Source organism: Chelonia mydas, chromosome 15 (genome assembly GCF_015237465.2).
Source record: "Chelonia mydas isolate rCheMyd1 chromosome 15, rCheMyd1.pri.v2, whole genome shotgun sequence".
NCBI classification, from domain to species: Eukaryota; Metazoa; Chordata; order Testudines; family Cheloniidae; genus Chelonia; species Chelonia mydas.
In genome coordinates this window covers 3178399-3199104 of record NC_057856.1, presented here as the reverse complement: position 1 = coordinate 3199104, position 20706 = coordinate 3178399, and the positions used below count along the sequence as shown (strand labels likewise).

Below are 20706 nucleotides of genomic sequence, written 5' to 3'. Positions count from 1 at the left end.
CTGCTTTAACTTGTGACTCTGGAGGAGCACATGATGGAGCCAGATGGAACCCGTTTAACATGGCGGGTAGGGACGTGAATGCAGGACAGTTCACTATATTCTATCTAGCCTTAAAAACGCTAGAATAGAGATAAATATGAGCCATCACATTCCATGCGGTGCAGGGAGCTGGCCTCTAGGGGGTGCCAACACAGTCTCAAGGAAATCATCATCAACTTTATTTTAGGGTTGCAGGACTCCTGCTGCCCCAGGTCCTGTCTGTCCACAGCCAACAGCTTTCTCATCCCGTTGGCAACTGGCACTGCCCGGAGGGAAGAATCAGTGCCTCTGCCATGTGTGAGGCTGCTTAAGTGAGTTGGGTTTTTTCTGGATACGTACCTTTCGGGGGACGTCTCTGGAGAAATAGCTGTAGGGAGTAAATTTCAGCTGGCATTTATCTTTTGACTTGTGGTTAACAATCTCTATGTCACCAGACTAGAGAAAAGACACAGAATCACAGGCAGAGAGAGGATTTACAAAGAGACAAATCAGGCATGAGTTTCAGTTTGTTCACATGCAAATCAGAATCCTCAGCAGCACTGTGTCCCCTGAACTCAGGCACTTTAACCTAGTGCCAGCAAACAGACTGGGTTCCCAGTGGGTGTGGATGATAGAAGCCAGCCTAGCAGCTCGGTACCAGTTCACTGGGGCTGGCATGACAGGGAGAGGGAAAACGAGTGCTGGACTGGGAGTATTACTGTCAGCTGGGGCAGAAAGGCCAGGGCCAACTCCAGGGGGCAGAAGGGGGCTATCCAGTGGTGCCAGTCCTGCCCTTAACCCCACTGGAGCTCCAAGGTGGACCTGACTGAGGGGCCTCCCCATGTGCCCGCTGCAGCTGGTGGGATAGATCTTCCTTCTCAGAAGGTTATGAGGGGGTGAGGGGCCATACTAGATGAGGGGAAGCCTCTCCCGACAGCCAGCAGCTGGGATCCTTTCACTGCCCCCTCCAGAAGCCAGCCCCTCTTTGCTGGAGCACTGTAACAAAATAACCCAGGACAGAACACGTGGAGTGGGGCGATAAGGGACCAGGATCCTCGCGCCGCTTGCCACTGACCTGGTCGATCCAGAGCTTGCCCACAATGATGTTGTGAACGGTGGAGGTGACCTTCCTCCAGACATAGTGGTTCCCGCTGGAGTGAAATTCTAGATGGATGGCACCTGTGGAGGCAGAGGGAGAGAGCCCTTTGGTTGAGATGAGGGAGACAGTCCCACGCTAGGGGACAGTCAGATACTGTGCTATCCTTGAGCAGCACCATGAAGACACCAGACTACAGCCATGTCTACACTAGCACTTATGTTGGCAAAACTTATGTCACTCAGGGGTGTGAAAAAAAACACCCCTTTGAGCAACGTAAGTTTCACTGGCACAAGCGCTCGCGTGCACCGTGCTAGGTCAGAAGGAGAGCTTCTCCGGTAGACACAGCTACTGTCACTCATTTCGATGGGTTTATCATGTCGATGGGAGAGCGATCTTACAGCACAGAGCGGCTACACGAGCCATCTTACAGCAGAGGCGCTGCATTGGTCCAGTGGTGCTGCTGTAAGTTAGCTAGTGTAGACATGGTCTCACACTTCTTAAAGGGACGCCACCCCTTCTCATTCCCACATTTTCATTCAACTCTCCGCTGCTCCCAAGCACCCTGCTAGGAGCTGAAAAAGCTGAACAATGTTTCCTGGCTTAAGGCTTTTCCCACCTCGCAGATGTGAACTCTTCCCTCCCACCCCCGCACTGTTCTCCTGATGGGAGCAGGCCAGCACGGCCCCGGCCTGGTCTGCTGCTTTTATCAGCCCCGGCTCAGGACAGGTGCCAGCAGCGTGGCCGGCAGCCCGCTGGGAACATGGCTGTGCTGCCGGTGCAGGCTGGCCAGTCCCAGCTCAGCCTGTCCCCGGTGACATAGCGCTTTGTGGCTGTGCAGACCAGCCGGGCTGTCCATGGGTGGAACCTCTTCCCTTGAGCCCTCCAGTTATCCCCATGCTGAATTTGTATTTAAAAAGGAACGATCGAAAAGTGAAGCTCCATCTGGGGTCAAGGTGGTGGGGGTGGAGGAGGGAACTCTGCACAGGCCACTGGCTTGTTGGGAGTGGGGAGAGCTCTGTACATAGGTGACACATGGGGGGGGGGGGTCAAGTGCTCCGCCCCTCCCGATTTTTGCTTAGCCTGTGGGGGTGGAGGGGGAGGAAGAAGGGCTCTGTCTTTCTCCCACTATGCCTGCCCCCCAGCACGCTCAGCCCCTGTCCCTGGCAGCTGGGCCCAGGCAGGGAGCAGAGGGGGCAGGGCAGGCTGCTGCCTCCCCAGCTGGGCTCTCTCAGACAGCGACCAGGAGCGGCCGACTTCAGCTGCGTGAGAGGCTGCTCTCTCCCGCGCCGCACGTGGGCCCAGCAGCCAGGGAGAGCGGCTGAACACGCCGGGGCGGAGGCACAGAAGGAGAAGGACAGAGCCTCCTCCCCACCCCCCTGCAACTCAGGTGGGGCAGGGAGAGCGCGGCAGCCCGGCGCTGGGCGCAGGGGCTGTGTGGGGGGGTTGCTGTAGAGAGGAACACGTGGGGCGGTGACATGTCGTCCCCTTTAGATTGTGCCCCCCCGACTACTGGGAGGCACGAGTCATCTGTGCCAATGTAGAACAATAGCAGTGACGCTGCGACTGCTTGGGAGCAGCACAAGCCGCACAGCGCTGCCGGAACCCAGGGCAGGCTCTCGAGCAGCCAGCCCGTCCCCTTGCGTTGGTACTGGGGGGAGCTAGCTTGGGTATGTCTCCTCGTAGTCTCTAAGGTGCCACAAATACTCCTGTTCTTTTTGCGGATACAGACTAACGCGGCTGCTACTCTGACACCTCTCACTGCCGTCTGGGCATACCCCACACGGCCTTGTGTTCGTGAAGCGTGAGGGAGCCTCTCATCAGTGTGCGGGGGACAGCAGAGAGCTTTCCCCTGCCCACCGCTCGGGAGACAGCTGCACAATTCCTCCTCCTATCTGGTTCCAAGCAAATTCCCTTGGCAAGTCACTGGAGCAAGATCTCCGACCCCCCGTGTTCCGGAGCAGGCTGAATCCGGGGTGCTGCCGTGCAGTCACGGGCAGAGCTGGACTCTCGGCTCATCAAGGAGCAGCATGGCTGCACCAGCCTCCTGCAGGCCAGTCCTCAGAGGCTAGCGTCAGGCCAGGTCTACCCTGGGAAATTAGGTCAGTATCACTGTGTTGCTCAGGGGTGTGAGAAATCCACACCGTGGAGCGACGCTGTTAAAGGGACTGAACCCCCAGTGGAGACAGGGCTAGAATTCTCCATCGACCTAGCTACTGCCTCTAGGGGAGGTGGATTCTCTATGCCGACAGGAGAACACCTCCCATTGGCGGCGGTAGCATCTTCATTGAAGGTAAAGGGCCTGAACCAAGGATAAGGAGACTCAGAAGCAAGGAGCAAATATACTTAGCTGCTCCCTACTGAGCCTGTGCCAGCAGCCACAGAACCCCTGCCTGGGCGTCTTCCTTTAAGTGCAAGGCAGCAATTCTTCGCTGCTAAGAGAGCTGAATAACCCGCCATTCCTGCCTGTGTGGGAAGAGTGGACCCAAGTTTACCGCACTGGTCCAAAGAAGTGGGACCTGGCCCCTACAGATCCTGCACATTTCCATGAACCCCAGCCAAGATCTGAGTATCTGAGTGTCTGTTGAGGGGACAGTTTATCAGTTTGACCATGTGCTTGATTGTTTGAAAAGTGTGAATTGGGAGTGCTTTGTTCCAGGTGAGCCTTCAGTGGGCCTGTTATAAAAAGCCAGACAGCTTCAGCTGAGAGGCGAACAGCGGAGAGGTTAACAGTGGGAGTTCGCCTGGGGAGAGCCCACTGAGGCGTACATCTTGCAGGCTTGTCTGAGAAGTGACTACAACTCCTGAGGCAGCTCGTAGAAGGACGGTAATATGGATGGGGGGTGTTCAGCTGTTGTTACCTGCACTGGATGTGCCATGTTTGTCTTTCTTTCACAGGACAGAAGCAACTTTGTCTGTACAAAGCGCAAGCTGGTCTCCATATTGGAAGAGAAGGTTCAAGGTCTGGAGCAACAGGTATCAACCCTGCGTTGCATAAAAGAAACTGAAGATTTCCTGGACAGACGTCAGGATATGCTTCTACGGACACAACGTTCTGAAGATTCAGAGCAGGCTGAGCAGCGGGGACAGGAGGACAGTGAAGAAATTTGGCAGCATGTGACCTCCAGAAGAAGAAAGGGGAGCGTCCATGTACCAGCAATGCAGATACAGGTAAGCAACCGTTTTCATGTTCTCTCCACAGGTACTAATGCGGAGAGTGGACTAGATGATACATCTGAGGGAAGGGAACAGAACGAGACTCCGCCGATTGGAAGGCATGAGATGCAGTGTCCTAAGGTTGGGGGTTCCACAACCACTGCTCCCAAGAGGAAGAGGCGGGTGGTGGTGGTCGGGGACTCTCTCCTCAGGGGGACTGAGTCATCTACCTGCCGCCCCGACTGGGAAAACCGAGAAGTCTGCTGCTTGCCAGGAGCTAGGATTCACGATGTGACGGAGAGACTGCCGAGACTCATCAAGCCCTCAGATTGCTACCCCTTCCTGCTTCTCCATGTGGGCACCAATGATACTGCCAAGAATGACCTTGAGCGGATCACTGTGGACTACGTGGCTCTGGGAAGAAGGATAAAGGAGTTTGAGGCGCAAGTGGTGTTCTCGCCCATCCTCCCCGTGGAAGGAAAAGGCCTGGGTAGAGACTGTCGAATCATGGAAGTCAACAAATGGCTACGCAGGTGGTGTCGGAGAGAAGGCTTTGGATTCTTTGACCATGGGATGGTGTTCCAAGAAGGAGGAGTGCTAGGCAGAGACGGGCTCCACCTAACGAAGAGAGGGAAGAGCATCTTCGCAAGCAGGTTGGCTAACCTAGTGAGGAGGACTTTAAACTAGGTTCACCAGGGGAAGGAGACCAAAGCCCTGAGGTAAGTCGGATACCGGGAGGAAGCACGAGCAGGAGCGCGCGAGAGGGGAGGGCTCCTGCCTCAAATTGAGAAAGAGGGATGATCAGCAAGTTATCTCAAGTGCCTATACACAAATGCAAGAAGCCTGGGAAACAAGCAGGGAGAGCTGGAAGTCCTGGCACAGTCAAGGAATTATGATGTGATTGGAATAACAGAGACTTGGTGGGACAACTCACATGACCGGAGTACTGTCATAGATGGATATAAACTGTTCAGGAAGGACAGGCAGGGCAGAAAAGGTGGGGGAGTTGCACTCTATGTAAGGGAGCAGTATGACTGCTCAGAGCTCTGGTATGAAACTGCAGAAAAACCTGAGTGTCTCTGGATTAAGTTTAGAAGTGTGAGCAACGAGGGTGATGTCGTGGTGGGAGTCTGCTATAGACCACCGGACCAGGGGGATGAGGTGGACGAGGCTTTCTTCCGGCAACTCACAGAAGTTACTAGATCGCAGGCCCTGGTTCTCATGGGAGACTTCAATCACCCTGAGAGACTTCCATCTGCTGGGAGAGCAATACAGCGGTGCACAGACAATCCAGGAAGTTTTTGGGAAGTGTAGGGGACAATTTCCTGGTGCAAGTACTGGAAGAACCAACTAGGGGCAGAGCTCTTCTTGACCTGCTGCTCACAAACCGGGAAGAATTAGTAGGGGAAGCAAAAGTGGATGGGAACCAGGGTGGCAGTGACCTCATTATGAGATGGTCGAGTTCAGGATCCTGACACAAGGAAGAAAGGAGAGCAGCAGAATACGGACCCTGGACTTCAGAAAAGCAGACTTTGACTCTCTCAGGGAACTGATGGGCAGGATCCCCTGGGAGAATAACATGAGGGGGCAATGAGTCCAGGAGAGCTGGCTGTATTTTAAAGAATCCTTATTGAGGTTACAGGGACAAACCATCCCGATGTGTAGAAAGAATAGTAAATATGGCAGGCGACCAGCTTGGCTTAACAGTGAAATCCTTGCAAATCTTAAACACAAAAAAGAAGCTGACAAGAAGTGGAAGATTGGACAAATGACCAGGGAGGAGTATAAAAATATTGCTCGGGGATGCAGGAGTGTAATCAGGAAGGCCAAAACCCACCTGGAGTTGCAGCTAGCAAGAGATGTTAAGAGTAACAAGAAGGGTTTCTTCAGGTATGTTAGCAACAAGAAGAAAGTCAAGGAAAGTGTGGGCCCCTTACTGAACGAGGGAGACAAACCAGTGACAGAGGATGTGGAAAAAGCTAACATACTCAATGGTTTTTTTGCCTCTGTCTTCACGAACAAGGTCAGCTTCCAGACTACTGCACTGGGCAGCACAGCATGGGGAGGAGGTGACCAGCCCTCTGTGGAGAAAGAAGTGGTTCGGGACTCTTTAGAAAAGCTGGACAAGCACAAGTCCATGGGGCCGGATGCGCTGCATCCGAGAGTGCTAAAGGAGTTGGCGGATGTGATTGCAGAGCCATTGGCCATTATCTTTGAAAACTCATGGCGATCCGGGGAAGTCCCAGATGACTGGAAAAAGGCTAATGTAGTGCCCATCTTTAAAAAAGGGAAGGAGGAGGATCCGGGGAACTACAGGCCAGTCAGCCTCACCTCAGTCCCTGGAAAAATCATGGAGCAGGTCCTCAAGCAATCAATTCTGAAGCACTTAGAGGAGAGGAAGAGGAGAGGAAAGTGATCAGGAACAGTCAGCATGGATTCACCAAAGGAAAGTCATGCCCGACTAATCTAATTGCCTTCTATGACGAGATAACTGGCTCTGTGGATGAGGGGAAAGCAGTGGACGTGTTGTTCCTTGACTTTAGCAAAGCTTTTGACACGGTCTCCCACAGTATTCTTGCCAGCAAGTTAAAGAACTATGGGCTGGATGAATGGACTATAAGGTGGATAGAAAGCTGGCTAGATTGTCAGGCTCAACAGGCAGTGATCAATGGCTCCACATCTAGTTGGCAGCCAGTATCAAGTGGAGTGCCCCAAGGGTCGGTCCTGGGTCCGGTTTTGTTCAATATCTTCATAAATGATCTGTGTGGATTGCACCCTCAGCAAGTTTGCAGATGACACTAAACTGGGAGGAGAGGTAGATACGCTGGAGGGTAGGGATAAGATACAGAGGGACCTAGACAAATTGGAGGATTGGGCCAAAAGAAATCTGATGAGGTTCAACAAGGACAAGTGCAGAGTCCTGCACTTAGGACGGAAGAACCCATGCACTGCTACAGACTAGGGACTGAATGGCTCGACAGCAGTTCTGCAGAAAAGGACCTAGGGGTTACAGTGGACGAGAAGCTGGATATGAGTCAACAGTGTGCCCTTGCTGCCAAGAAGGCCAATGGCATATTGGGATGTATACGTAGGGGCACTGTCAGCAGATCGAGGGACGTGATCGTTCCCCTCTATTCGACACTGGTGAGGCCTCATCTGGAGTACTGTGTCCAGTTTTGGGCTCCACACTACAAGAAGGATGTGGAAAAATTGGAAAGAGTCCAGCGGAGGGCAACAAAAATGATTAGGGGACTGGAACACATGACTTATGAGGAGAGGCTGAGGGAACTGGACTGTCTAGTCTGTGGAAGAGAAGAATGAGGGGGGATTTGATAGCTGCTTTCAACTACCTGAAAGGGGGTTCCAAAGAGAGTGGATCTAGACTTTTTTCAGTGGTAGCTGATGACAGAACATGGAGTAATGGTCTCAAGTTGCAGTGGGGAAGGTTTAGGTTGGATATTAGGAAAAACTTTTTCACTAGGAGGGTGGTGAAACACGGGAATGCGTTACCTAAGGAGGTGGTGGAATCTCCTTCCTTAGATATTTTTAAGGTCAGGCTTGACAAAGCCCTGGCTGGGATGATTTAATTGGGGATTGGTCCTGCTTTGAGCAGGGGGTGGGACTAGATGACCTCCAGAGGTCCCTTCCAAACCTGATATTCTATGATTCTATGATAAGATCTTTCCATCAGGTAACTGGAGCCGCATCCATCTGTGATGCTTGTTAGGCCTGGACTAAGCGGTAGGTAGAGCTCTGAGATACAGAACTATCAAAAAGGAACAGCCAGTGCAGAAAGTCTGATACTGACCCAGAGCAAATGCTTCGTAAGGGAAAACGCAGGACCAGAGCTTCACTGCATTGAACTAACGGAGAGGAAACCCCTAGACATGTTAAGTGTCTTAAATATAATTTAAGGAGAGACTAGTTCAGAAGCCAGCAGGAAGCCAGATGCCCACTGACTAGAACAAGTCAGCTCCACGCACTGAAATGAGAAAGGGCCAAAGGGTCTAGGGAGAAATTCTGTAACTGAAAGAAACATTCACTAGGAACCATTCCAGATCCCAAAGCCATCAAACAGCGCCACCGACTCTTTCAGCCTGACTCGCAATCATCCCACAGTCTGTGCCGGGAACCCACCAACTCTGCAGTGCCCCAGAGACTGACAGCCTGAGAACTGCTCTGGGCGTTCTGGGTAGTGTTTGTGTATCGCCGCCCCCTGCTGGCTAGAGTCTGGTGGGAAGCAGGGACTGAATAAGGCAGAAGCTAGTGCTTTGGACAAAACCTTCCCTCTGCCCTGTGGGGTTGGGACCATCATCTCCATGTTGTAGATGGGGAGAGTGTTAAGAATGGGATTTCCAAAAGTCCCTGTGTGACTCAGCAGTGATACAACTTGTGCTCTTAGCGGTTTTGGAAAATCCCACCCTAAGTGAACTGCCCAAAGTCCCAGTCAATCAGTGATAGAGCCAGGAAAAGAACCCAGGAACCCTGACTCCAGTGGTAGCCACAGGACAGCCCTGCTTCCCTGCATGTAGAGAACACGCAAATCTGGACCATCTGTGTCTCCTCCTACCCCTCAGATCTGCCTGGTTTCCCCTGGCTGGTGGTTTACAGCGCCTGTGTCTCTCCCTGCGGACATGCTGCAAAGGGAGATCAGTCCAATTTGGCCTCTCCAAAGAGGATGGATCTAGACTGTTCTCAGTGGTAGCAGATGACAGAACAAGGAGTAATGGTCTCAAGTTGCAGTGGGGGAGGTTTAGGTTGGATATTAGGAAAAACTTTTTCACTAGGAGGGTGGTGAAACACTGGAATGCGTTACCTAGGGAGGTGATGGAATCTCCTTCCTTAGAAGTTTTTAAGGTCAGGCTTGACAAAGCCCTGGCTGGGATGATTTAGTTGGGGATTGGTCCTGCTTTGAGCAGGGGGTTGGACTAGATGACCTCCTGAGGTCCCTTCCAACCCTGATATTCTATGATTCTCGGTTCAGACCCTCTGCAGGATTTATGTGATCCCCATGGGATCAGGTATTAGCCAAACATTCTGAGTAGCGCACAAGCACCCAGGGGTTAACACTCAGCATCTGGGCTAGTCACTTACCCAGTGGCATGATAGAGAGGTATTTGCCCCTGAACTTGCTGGCAATTGTAATTTCCTGCCACAGCGTCCAGCCTTGCTTGGAATACACATGATGGGCCGCAGCTGGTGGGTGATGGCTCACCTGTGAGACATAAGGAGAAAGCAACGTCACACCCATGGGAGAAAGGCTCAGAACAGGAAACAACGTCCCACCCCAACAGGTGGGCAGGAGAGAGGGGCCCACGGGCCATGATCTACTTCACAGTTTGTATGGCACTCTGGTATCCAGGCAGCAATACTCAGAGTGGGAGGGGACAACCTGGGGTTGGCATTGGAACTGAGGACGTGACGCGTTCTGACTTCCTGAAGGATATTACGACGTTGCACCATAAAAGACACAGTGTTCCCTGCCCGCCTATGGGTGGTAGCATGCAGTCGTTGCCTGATAAGCCCCGTCTCACAGGACAGGCAGCTACACCACTCAGGGACACTACATGGGTTTTCTCATACAGGGTTCTTCCCCTCCTGGTCTTAATGCTCTGACCTTACATTTCCCTGTCCCCTAATCATCTATATACAGTCATTTGAAGTGGGACAGCCCTGCAGAATTTAGGGGTCCCCAGAGCCACACCCCCTCCTGTCATTGTCACACTAACTGTAAACAGGGACCCCCCCAGCCCTTCAGAATTGAGGTTTCTCCTCTCCTCAAGCTGCGTGAATCACAGATGCACATGGTAAGTAGAATCCTACACATGGAAAATGGTTTAGCTGGGAAGTCCTTTAGACACGCAAATGCTTAGATCCGTGGGGCTGCGCTTCTTAAACATTTACACAGAGTTCAGGAGGCAATCGCTTCTGCGGCCTGTGTGTGGATTGGCACTGCGAGCGTTCGCGCTTCCTGGGAGAGGCTCCTTCCCTGCAGCCAGCATGGCTCTATTCGTATTTGCGGAGTGATCGCAGGAGGCCGCTCGGGTCATTAATAACCAGGTGAGCAAATGCACTTGTGAGGTGTGTCGGGCAGAGGGTGTCCTGCTTCAGCGGGGACGTGTGGCTGGCCAGGAACACACAGCGACACAGAGCAACTCGCCACCTGCACACTCGGGGTTCACAGATGTACCCAAATATTGCTGGGGTTGCTGCTTGGTGTAGCTCAGAAGCTTGTACCTTCTGCCAACAGAAGTTGGTCCAATAAGACGTCAGCTCACCCATCTTGTTTCTCTCATGATAAAGCAGCGGCTGCTTATTCACTGTGCCAACAAGACATTTACACTCACTAATCTCTGTGACTAACAAGCACAACAGCAACGGACACTGGAGCAGGAGCAGGTTCCCCTTCGGGGGCAGCAGCCTTTCCAACTGCAAGCAGTACATCTGCCTTGGCAACTCCTTGTGCTGGCACATGAGCACTCCAAGCCAGCAGCAGAGAGATCTTGCCAGGACTTGCTAGCACTTGTTATCAAGTCCCGGAAGCTATAAAAACAACCCAGCATCTTTCAAAGTAAAGAACCGGTGCCAGCAGACAACAGCAAAACGCTCAATCTCATGGCCCCAGCCCCTGCTCCTGAATGATCCGTTCTTGGTTTTAAATATGGTTAGGAAGTGTAACCCCCCCCCTCCCCACACACACCACCCTCCAACTCCAGCTCTGTAAGGAAACCCAACCCAGCTCCCCAATGCCAAGGCACGGCAGAGACCAAACAGACTCCTCTCATGCCAACGGGGGAATCAAAAGAAAACAAACAACCACCCAGGGACAAGAAACACAGACCCCACCCCCCGCATTACCTACCCCATTAACCCAGCCCCGGAGGAGCCTACACAGACAACTGGTCTTTTGTAACTCCAGAGCTAAGTCCAGGCACAGGAAGACGTATGCGTATGAGTCAGCGTGCTGTCCATCTATCTGCAGCCTGGATGGGTTCGACTGGAAGGGACTGAATCCAGAGGAGGAGATTTCCAGACAGTTTTCTTGATATCAAGATCTCCACCTGCTCGAGGCTGGGACTGATAAGCACCTGGCTGCCCACAATTACCCTAAGCCTTGCTAAATATTGTATCCTGGATTTCAGACCCTGGCCCCTTCGGAGTTTTACATCAGCAAATCCTCAGTGCCACTTCCGGAGAACTCTGGAATGACCCCGAGGGCAGAAATCCCAGGCTTTGAGTTGTCTGAGGACATTGTCCCAAGCACAGTTAAGATGCCGATAGCTCCACAGGATCAGCTCTAAGGTTAGTTCTGCGGAGACTGCGGGGAGTCTTCGAGCAGAAGTTACTGGGAGTGGTACCCATCCTCCTCCCATTTAAACTTGCCATGAAGCTATTCCCCAGAAGAGTCTCCAATCTCCCCCTTTGGGGCAGCTCCGCTCCCCTCAGGTTCCTTAGTCTCGCCACGTGGCCAGATCCATCCGCCTTGGCTTGGTGGATCCGAGGAGGCACCAGGACCTGGGCAGGTTGTTTCCAGACTACGAGGTAGGATCCACGTCTCCTCTTGCTGGTATGGTCAGTGGAGCTCCTCCTTATTGACCCCGGTGAGAGCGAGGGCAGAATCGGGTCCTGGGTCTCGGCATCTCACACTCTGTTGGGCCCCAAAAAGGACCTGCTATTATTAGCTCGTGGAAGCCTCTTGAAACCTCATTAAAATCTCTCTGCTTTCCCCTTCCCGGCTCTAATGAGGATGCTGACCAAGGGCTGCTTGCTCAGCAGGCAGCTTGCTAACCCCACAGGGCTCTGCAATGACAGGCAGAGACGAAGGCAGGCCCGGCTCCTGCTGGACTCCCCTCAGCGGGCAGCTGGACGGCCTGCGGGGAAGATCTGCAGCCACAGCTGTACGCTTCAGCTAGAGCTTTTCGCCTCGCCACCCACCCCACTACCTTGTTTTGACGGCCTTTGCGCTGCAGCCCCTGCCGCACTCTGAGGAAACTGGCCCCAGCATGTCTGGGGGAGGAGATGGGATTTCAGGGTGGACTCACTGGGGAGAATGCGGCTGGTGAGCACCTGCCCCAGCGAGGTTTAACGGGACACTAGGAGAGAAGCTGCAGGGGCTGACAGTGCTAGCAGCTCCCAGGTGGGAATCCATGTTTGGGTCCCAACGTCCGCTCCCTTCCCTCCCAGCTGCATGGGGACCAGGGAGGGAGCTAGGGCCTTGTGCTTCCCTGGAACAGGGGCCTCAGCTGTGCCATGTTGAGGTGTAATTATCTCTGTAGGGAGCCACCCGCAGCCCTCAGCAGGCAGGGGGCAGCTCAGCCTTCCTGCACACTGGTGAGGAGGGGGACAGGTAGCAAGAGCACATTGCAAGGTGGCCCAGCCAAACCCAGTCCAAGCCTAGGCGCCTCGCAGGTAGCCAGTAGATGGGAGAAGGTGTGGGCGTCAGCCCAGCTCCTAGAAGGCAGGCACCCAGGCCACAGGGACACCACCACAGCTCAGCCTCCTCACCAGCACCATCCGCAAGGGGGCCAAGCACTGACTGGCTCAGACTCAGCTCCCTTCCTGACCCCTCCCTCCCCCCCAGAGGTGGTCTCCCTCCAGGGCAGGGTTGGGACATACTGTGGGGTCAGCAGGCTCTGCGGCGCCCTGGCCGTACCCTTCCCATGGATAGACAGGGTTCCAGTCCTCAGCTCGGCAGGACAAGTCACACAAGTGTTACTGTCTGAACTGCCTAAATCCTCCCAGGAGAAAGAAAGAGATACACAGTCTAGGCCTGGACAGGGCCCTCGTCAGTCACACGTTATTACCAACCCTGCCTTGGCATCAGGGGAGGAACCCCCCGCATGCCCTCTGCCGCCTCTCATAGCTCTGCCTTACTATCAGGCAGCCACTGATTTTCTCTGTGCTTGTAAAGCCAAGGGAGGGTCAGTTCCTCGCAGGGAGGAGGACCGGACCCTCACTGCACACACAGGCTGGACGTGGAGACCTCCTCCCACTTATGAAGGCAGTTTCCTGACAGAAATTAACACTCCTTGCGGGGGCAAAGGAACAGAACAGTCACCCCCTGCCCTCTCCTCTTATGGGGTGACAGCACAGTCACCCCGGTGGAAGAGATGGGAGAAGGAATTGCCCCGTGGGTTTGGGCACTAGCTTGCATCTCAGGAGACCGAGGTTCAACTCCCTGCTCTGCCACTTAGTTTCTCTGGGCCTCAGTTTCCCATCTATATAATGGCCCCTATTGCTCTGACAGTACTTTAATAATCAGCCCTTTTCTCAGCCTAACATCCCACTCTGTCTTGATGCCCCAGTGCACCAAAGCAACAGAGATCTCACCAGCAGCCATTAGCCAAGTATCTCAGCCCCGTCCTTAGCTTTTGCCTGGAGGAAGCTGCCATCCTCCTCCTCACCTTTAGGGGTAGTAGTGTGTCCTCACCCAACCAAGGATGGGCAGCATGTCACTGGTGGCACCTCAAAGCTGAGCAGGGGTCCTGGTGCTGCTGCACTCCCCTTCTGTGCAGAGGGGAGGTGCCCTCAGGGAGCTGAGAACTGAGGGCATTAGGACGTTCAGAATTAAATAATAAGCAATGTCGCCCTCTGGCTGCCTAACACGGGCACAGCTCCTTGTATAACTGTCTGGGGGATGTCAGAAAACTACAACGTGTCTCAGGCCCTGTCTATGGTACAACCTTCCCTCTGCCCTCGTTTCACTCCTCCCATTGGAGTCCCTGCAGTAAAGCCCTGCCTCATTAGTTACCGCCAAGGGAATTCTGCAGCACAGTGATCGAAACCCATCCACTTCCCCACTGAACCCCAGGGCCAGGGCAGCACTCTGAGAAACTCAGTGCCCTTCAGATTAGCCCCCAGTCTGGGGCTCAGGCAGCCAATCTGCACTGTCTCCAGTGCAGTGAGCTCTGTGCATCAGCTGTAACATACTGCAGCCAGGAGGCCCAAAGACCTGCTGCATTAAATGAGTTAAGAGATTATTTGTATCAATGCAATTACAGCCCAAATCCCTTGAGCAACTGGATTACGAATGAGAAATACAGCAAAATCTCCTCCTTCAATTCCTCTGTAACCGGCAAGAGAATATCCTATTTGGATAACTGGATTTTAGTCACGGAGATTATCAATACTTTGTTCACTGTGTCCCGGGGGGCGAGCAGTGCACATACATTTCTAGGAGAATTTCATAGCACTGACTGTGTGAAAATATGCATCTGAATCTGCACTCCCTTCACCTGTTCACCCCGGATGTGCTACGGCCCTGGGAAATTCGCCCAAGGTAAATCTCTCTCTGCCAAGAGGATCCACAAGAGAAAGCTCTGAAACTTCACAGTTTAAAACACATGAAATCCAGTACGAGCTCCCTCTCGGACCCCCTCCCGTTTGGGGGTTGTCTGCAGAGCAGTACATTGTGAAGCCTGCCTGGACCAGGGTGATCTAGCATGACACCGTTCACAGTGAAGGAGGAGACCAGTCTTGAATTGCTTCAGGGTGCTGCTATAGGCAAGTCTGGATTCAGGTACAGTGAAGAGGAAGTTACTTACCTGTACTACAGGGTATTTGAGATGTTTGGTCTCTATCTGCATTCTGCTGTGGGCTATGCATGTGCACCATGCACCTGGAGCCAGAGAATTTTGAAAGTTGGTCCGTGCATGCACCCTGGCTCACCTCAAGCCACCAACTGAGGGGATAAAGGGCGGGGCAGACCAACCGCCTCTCCATTTCCTTCACTACTGCAAATCAGATCACACATCACAAAGCACCTCCAATTACAGGCAAGTATCCTCTTCTTCAACTGATGGTCCCTACTGTGTTCCACTGTGGGTGACTGACAAGCAGTACCTCAGTAGGAGGAGGATGTAGACAGTAGAGCTGAGTGGAGCACCGCTGTCCCAAAGGAGGCAGAAGAGTCCTGCAACAGGGCATAACATCTTGCAAATGCATGAAGGGAGCCCCACAGGACTGCTTTGCAGATGTCCAGGAAGGGCACCTCCTGAAGAGACACCATAGCTGTTGCTTGCGCTCTGGTGGAATGAGCTCTTGCCCCATGGGGTGGGGAGTTCAATAGCTGAATGCAGACTAGAAGGCTGCCAGAGATCCATCTGGAGAGTCTCTGGGTGGAGATGGTGCACCCTCTGATCCTTTCTGCTACAGCGACGAACAGCCTCCGGGATTGCCTGCCTGCTGGTTTTGTTCTCTGCAGGTAAAAAGCCAAGGACTGCCAAACATCGAGGGAGTGGAGTCTTTTGCTCCTCTGTGGAAGTGTGCAGTTCTGGGAGAACACAGGTAAGTGAATGAATTGGTTACAGTGAAATTCTAAAACTATTTTAGTGGTGAATTTGGAGTGTCGATGTAAAGCATATACTGTATGGAGAATCTGCCATCACTGCTCCAAGTTCTCCAACCCTTCTTGCTGAGGTGATGGCTACAAGGAAAGCAACCTTCATGGAAAGGAGGGGCATGGAGCAAGTAGCTATAGGTTCAAAGGTGGCGGGAGAACTTCTGAATGCTGCGAGAATAAGGTTTGTTCCCACTGGGGAGCAAGCTTTTGAGTAGGTGGGAAGGTTCTGATTAGGCCTTTCCAGAATCTATTGGTCAGGGGGTGGGTGAAGACGGAGTAGCTCTGAGAAGGTGGATGGTATGCGCTGATCCCTGCCAAATAGACTTGCAAGGAGTTGATGGACAAAGGTGATGTTGTCACAGATTAGATATAGTCCAAAAGGAGAGGAATAGCTGTAGTCTCTGGTGGAGCACCTTGTGACGTTGCACTCCACATGTTTTATGAAAAAATGCTTATGAGTGTGAATATGATGTAACTGGAATATGCTTTATGCAAAAGGTTTCTTGTAAGGTATCATAACAAAGGTTATAAACTACTGAATATATTCCTCCTATTTGTATGCATGTATCATTCTTGTATCTGAAGCTAGAAATATGAAGTAGAACTCTGAGGTCCTATTGTAATTATGCAAAGTGTGGGCCATTAATGGTGGTTTAAAATCTTGATGGCTCTCATTGACTAGGACAATTGGTTGTAAATGGTTTATTTACTTGCAAGCCTTCCTGTGTATGTGTGGGCCAGCCCATGGAGAATGGAGACTAGGGGTCTTACAGTGACATGTGATCATGTCACCTGATAATGAAATCCATCTTAAATCTGGTACTTTTGCATTTAGGAGGAGGGGTGGAGACCCAGAGAGACAAAAGATTCCCACCTTGTGCCAAAGCTATAAAAAGGGGGCAGAGCAGGACAAAGGGGGCTGCCAGTCATGAAAAAGTCCCTGCTTACCACCTGAGATGTCTGCTGGAACTAACAAGGACTGTACCAGGGAAAGGATTGGGCCCAGACTAGGAAGGAGTCTAGTCTGTGAAAGGTTTCAGAGTAACAGCCGTGTTAGTCTGTATTCGCTAAAGTGAGCTGCAGCTCACGAAAGCTTATGCTCAAATAAATTGGTTAGTCTCTAAGCTGCCACAAGTACTCCTTTTCTTTTTAGTCTGTGAAAGAAGCTTATTGGAACATCTCTGAGAGTGAGATATTACATGTAATCAGTTTCTTAATGTATTAGGCTTAGACTTATGTGGTTCTGCTTTATTTTGCTTGGAGGACTTACTTTGTTCTGTCTGTTATTACTTGAAACCACTTAAATCCTACTTCTTATATTTCATTAATAAACAAAAGTGATTTTATTAACCCAGAGTAAGTGATTAATACCTGGGGGAGCAAACAGCTGTGCATATCTATCAGTGATATAGAGGGCAAACAATTTATGAATTTACCCTGTATAAGCTTTATACAGAGTAAAACAGATTTATTTGGGGTTTGGATCCCATTGGGAGCTGGGTGTCTGGGTATTGGAGACAGGTAACCTGCTGAGCTGTTTTTGGTTAAAGTCTGCAGCTTTGGGGGTGTGGCCCAGACCCTGGGCCTGTGTTGCACGCAGGCTAGCATGTCTGGCTCAACAAGGCAGGGTTCTGGAGTCCCAAGCTGGCAGGGAAAATAGGCTCAGATGTGCTGAAATTGACAGTCCCCAGGGGATCTCTGACCGAACCCATCACACACCTCTTTGTTGTGCCCAGGAAGAGACGTGTTTCCATTTGGCTAGGTAAGATATTCTAGTAGAGCCCTTGCTACTACTGAAGAGGAGAATCTCATATGGATGTGGAGCATGAACGTTCTCAGGGTGATGCCCATCCAAACACTGAGCCCTGAGGTGCAGCAGACACCGATCAGGGTGCTTGATCTTGCTATTCCAGAGTCAGGAGCCCAGGGAATACTGGGAAGAGGACTGGTGGTCGGGAGGACATGCGTAGGAGGTTGGGAAAAAAGAACCGCTGGGGCCAGAAGGGGGCGATCAGGATGACCTGCATTCTGTCCTGCTGGATTTTGTGTAGAACTCATGGCAGGAGTGGTAGTGGAGGGCAGGCAAAGCTGAACTGGTCCAACCAAGAAAGAGGCAAAGCGCTGCCCTGGGGGTGGTGACCTAGGGCTCCTCTGGAGCTACACGTGGTACATTTCCTGTTTGCTTGAGAGATGAACAGATCCCTGGTTGGGGTCCCCCATGGAGGGAAAATATTGCGCTGTACTGAATCACGGAGCTCCCACTTGTGGTCAACTGTGAAATGTCTGCTGAGGGAATCTGCAAGCACATTCTGCTTCCCAGAAAGGTAGGCTGCCGACAGGGTGATTTGATTGCTGATATGCCAATTCCAGAGGCTGACTGCTTCTGCACACAGGGAGGGTGATCTCACTCCCCGCTGCTTGCTGACGTAGAAGACAGTCATAACGGTGTCTGATGTTATGAGGACATGGTGACCGTGGATGAATGGAAGGAGGACTCGCATGCCTTCTGAACGGCTCGCAACTCCAGAATATTGATGTAAAGCCCTTTTGAAGTAGCATGAATCACCAGTGAATTGAGAGTGAGGTAAGAAAACAAAACTTCTGTTCCCTTGGCTGGCACGTCATAATGCTTCTTTTGGGGTAGGAGCTCAGGTGGCAGGGGTCTGCCAAACTGTCCTACCTGGCTCCAGTATGGCTTCATGAACAGAAAGAGCTATTCTGTTGGGTATGCAAGCGTGCAGGATGTCTCAGAGTTTGTGCTGAGAGTCTTGGATCTCCTTGAGGGGATTCTGAAGCTCTCCAGCAACTCTGCAGAGCAAGTCCTGGAACTGCCTGAAGTCATCCGGGGTGGAGGAGATGTAGACGTATTTTGTTCCTCTGGGGATGACGATGGCAGTCTTGCTGGTTCCGGCAGAATCGCCAGATCCAGACCGTAATGTTCCTCCTTCTCAGTTGGATCCAGGGGCAGATCTGAGCGTCCCCTTAGAGGGGAGGCAAGGGGTGTCTCTAGCAGATCGAATTGACTCTGCAGGGGGGTACTGGTCCCAAGGCCCCAGTACAGCCAGTAGGAGGGGTTGACATGTGGTTGCGGGGGCCCCCCCATGGCGTGGAGTACCAGCAGCTCCTCATTAGATGAGGTGGAGGTTGGTCCCATGTCTGTGAGAGTTTTTTGGGTGGTGGTGGATACACAGGTGTTGGGTTTGATGCTACAGAATGGTTTGGGGGGAGCTAGTAGTGAACTGGCTTTGACTGGGGGAGCTGGCTTGCAGCTGCTTGGTTGAATAAACAAGTGAAGAGATAAGAAAGGCCTAAGACTGTAAAGTGTGGGAATAGGAAACAGCAGTGTTTCCTGCCAGAGCCTGCTTGTGCGTGAATATGCCCCCCCTTAGAAGGAGGGGATAATTAAAAGCAGCTATGAGAATTGCTTTAGACAAACAATCTCACCTGTGAACCTTGGCCTTCTGGGTGCCCAGGAATTCCCCACGCTAGAGCACCACCTGCTACAAGCCCTCAAGAACAAGGCAGGAGCGTCCAGGACTGTCCGTAGCAGAAGGGGTGTATGCATGGATTCTTGCTTGGTTGCTGGAAAGCACGTATTTAGTAATGCGTGAAGGCTGGGAGGCTTATTATACTTTAGCAATAAAACCGGTTATACTTATGCACCTGGCGTGGCTTCACTGAGTGTATCCAAGCCCCCGCCCCACTTGGGACCAGCACCAGGGTCAGGGAAGAGAGGTTCATCAGATGGCTCAGAATCTCTCGATGAGCAAAAGGCTGGTTCTGGTTCCAGTGGCAGGACCATCGGTGCCGTTGGAGGGTAGATGTATTTTGTGTATGGGATGGGTGATAAGCTCCTTCCAGCAGTCAAGTCTCTCGGAGGTGCTATTATCTCCCTGGAAACGGACAGGCCTGATGGAGGAGGGGATTCCAGATCTGGGAGAGCGAAAATGTCCCGTGGGGCAGCGTAACGGGGCTCAGACTCACCACCACGGTGCCTCCTGCTGGTTGCTCCGGGAATTAGCTCTGTCCTAGCCGTGGAGCACCCTCTGCGGGTGGTGTCCCACCCGCTGCCTGCTCTGCTGTGCTGTCTGGGACCCGCGTTGCTCCCTGGCTTGTGGTGTCCTTTTCTGGACACAGCCCTTCGGCTGTGCCCCGCTCGGTTCTCCCCCCTTCTGGGGGTATCCGCAGTCCTCGGTCTGCACCTGCCCTTGTGGCCAACTGCAGCCCCAAAGTCTAGCCCCTGGCCTCAGGGCAAGCCACAGTCTGCATAGGGCCACGCTCCTCCAAGGCCAGGTGCAGTGTAAGGGGGCAGGGGGGAACCCAGGCCTGCCCACTACTCTGGTCCTGGCCCAGGGACCCTCTGGCAGCAGCCATGTCCTGCCCTCCTTCTCTCCCCTCTACTGCTCGCACTCCCTGGGCCACTTCCCCTTTGGCCCTTGCACCTTCTCGGCCCTTCCGTTCAGGGGCCTCAGCCTGGCAGGCATCAGGCTGGAGCTTTCCCTCCGCTCCCCTGAGCCTGCCCAGCGCTGCTCTATCTCAGGTGGTATCCCTGGGAGCTAGTCCTCCTCCACTGCTTGTCAGGGAGAGACTCCCGTCTCCTCTGCTTTGCAGCCTTCATATAGGGCCCCGCCTGGCCCTGACTGGCTGCTTCTAAGCCTTCTCTGATTGGCTGGGTTCCGCACAGCCCCTCCAAGGGCTGCTATTAACCCTTTGTCCGCCAAAGTGGGGCAACTGCCCCACTATAGGCAGCAACGGATTCGGCTCTCCTCGGTGTGAGAAGGGTTCTGTTTGTCCGGCCACCACAGCCGGCGAGAAGGGTGGTATCCGAAGTTGGCAGTGATCAGATTTCATCGGTGCCAACAGATCCCAGGCTGGGAGGAGACTGGGATGATGTTTCCGATGGAACACAGACTGGTCCTGATGGAGCCCAGTGCTTAGGGGCTTCCTTGTCGGGCATCTGGGACTTAGGACATCCTAAGTCCTCATGGGGTGAGCTGGTAGGCTTGTTACAACCGAGTCCAATGGCTTTGAAGCGCACTTTGTGGAAGACTTAGTCTCATGCTTATGAGAGTGCTTCCTGACAAGGCTCTATTGT

The 20706-nt window shown here is 52.7% G+C and overlaps 1 protein-coding gene across 6 annotated transcripts in view; it reads right to left on the bottom strand.

The window, feature by feature from the left end:
- The window catches only part of OSBP2 (oxysterol binding protein 2), a 344207-nt gene that overhangs the window by 5139 nt on the left and 318362 nt on the right, over window positions 1–20706 (bottom strand). For 5 of the 6 annotated variants that reach the window (XM_037878931.2, XM_037878932.2, XM_037878933.2 and 2 more), the window contains 3 exons: window positions 9365–9485; window positions 1094–1197; window positions 379–474 (listed from right to left, as the gene is read on the bottom strand). In XM_037878931.2, the coding sequence (XP_037734859.1) occupies window positions 379–474; window positions 1094–1197; window positions 9365–9485 (321 nt within the window). The remainder of the gene's footprint in view (window positions 1–378; window positions 475–1093; window positions 1198–9364; window positions 9486–20706) is intronic. The other variant, XM_043529960.1, reaches the window with a different exon arrangement.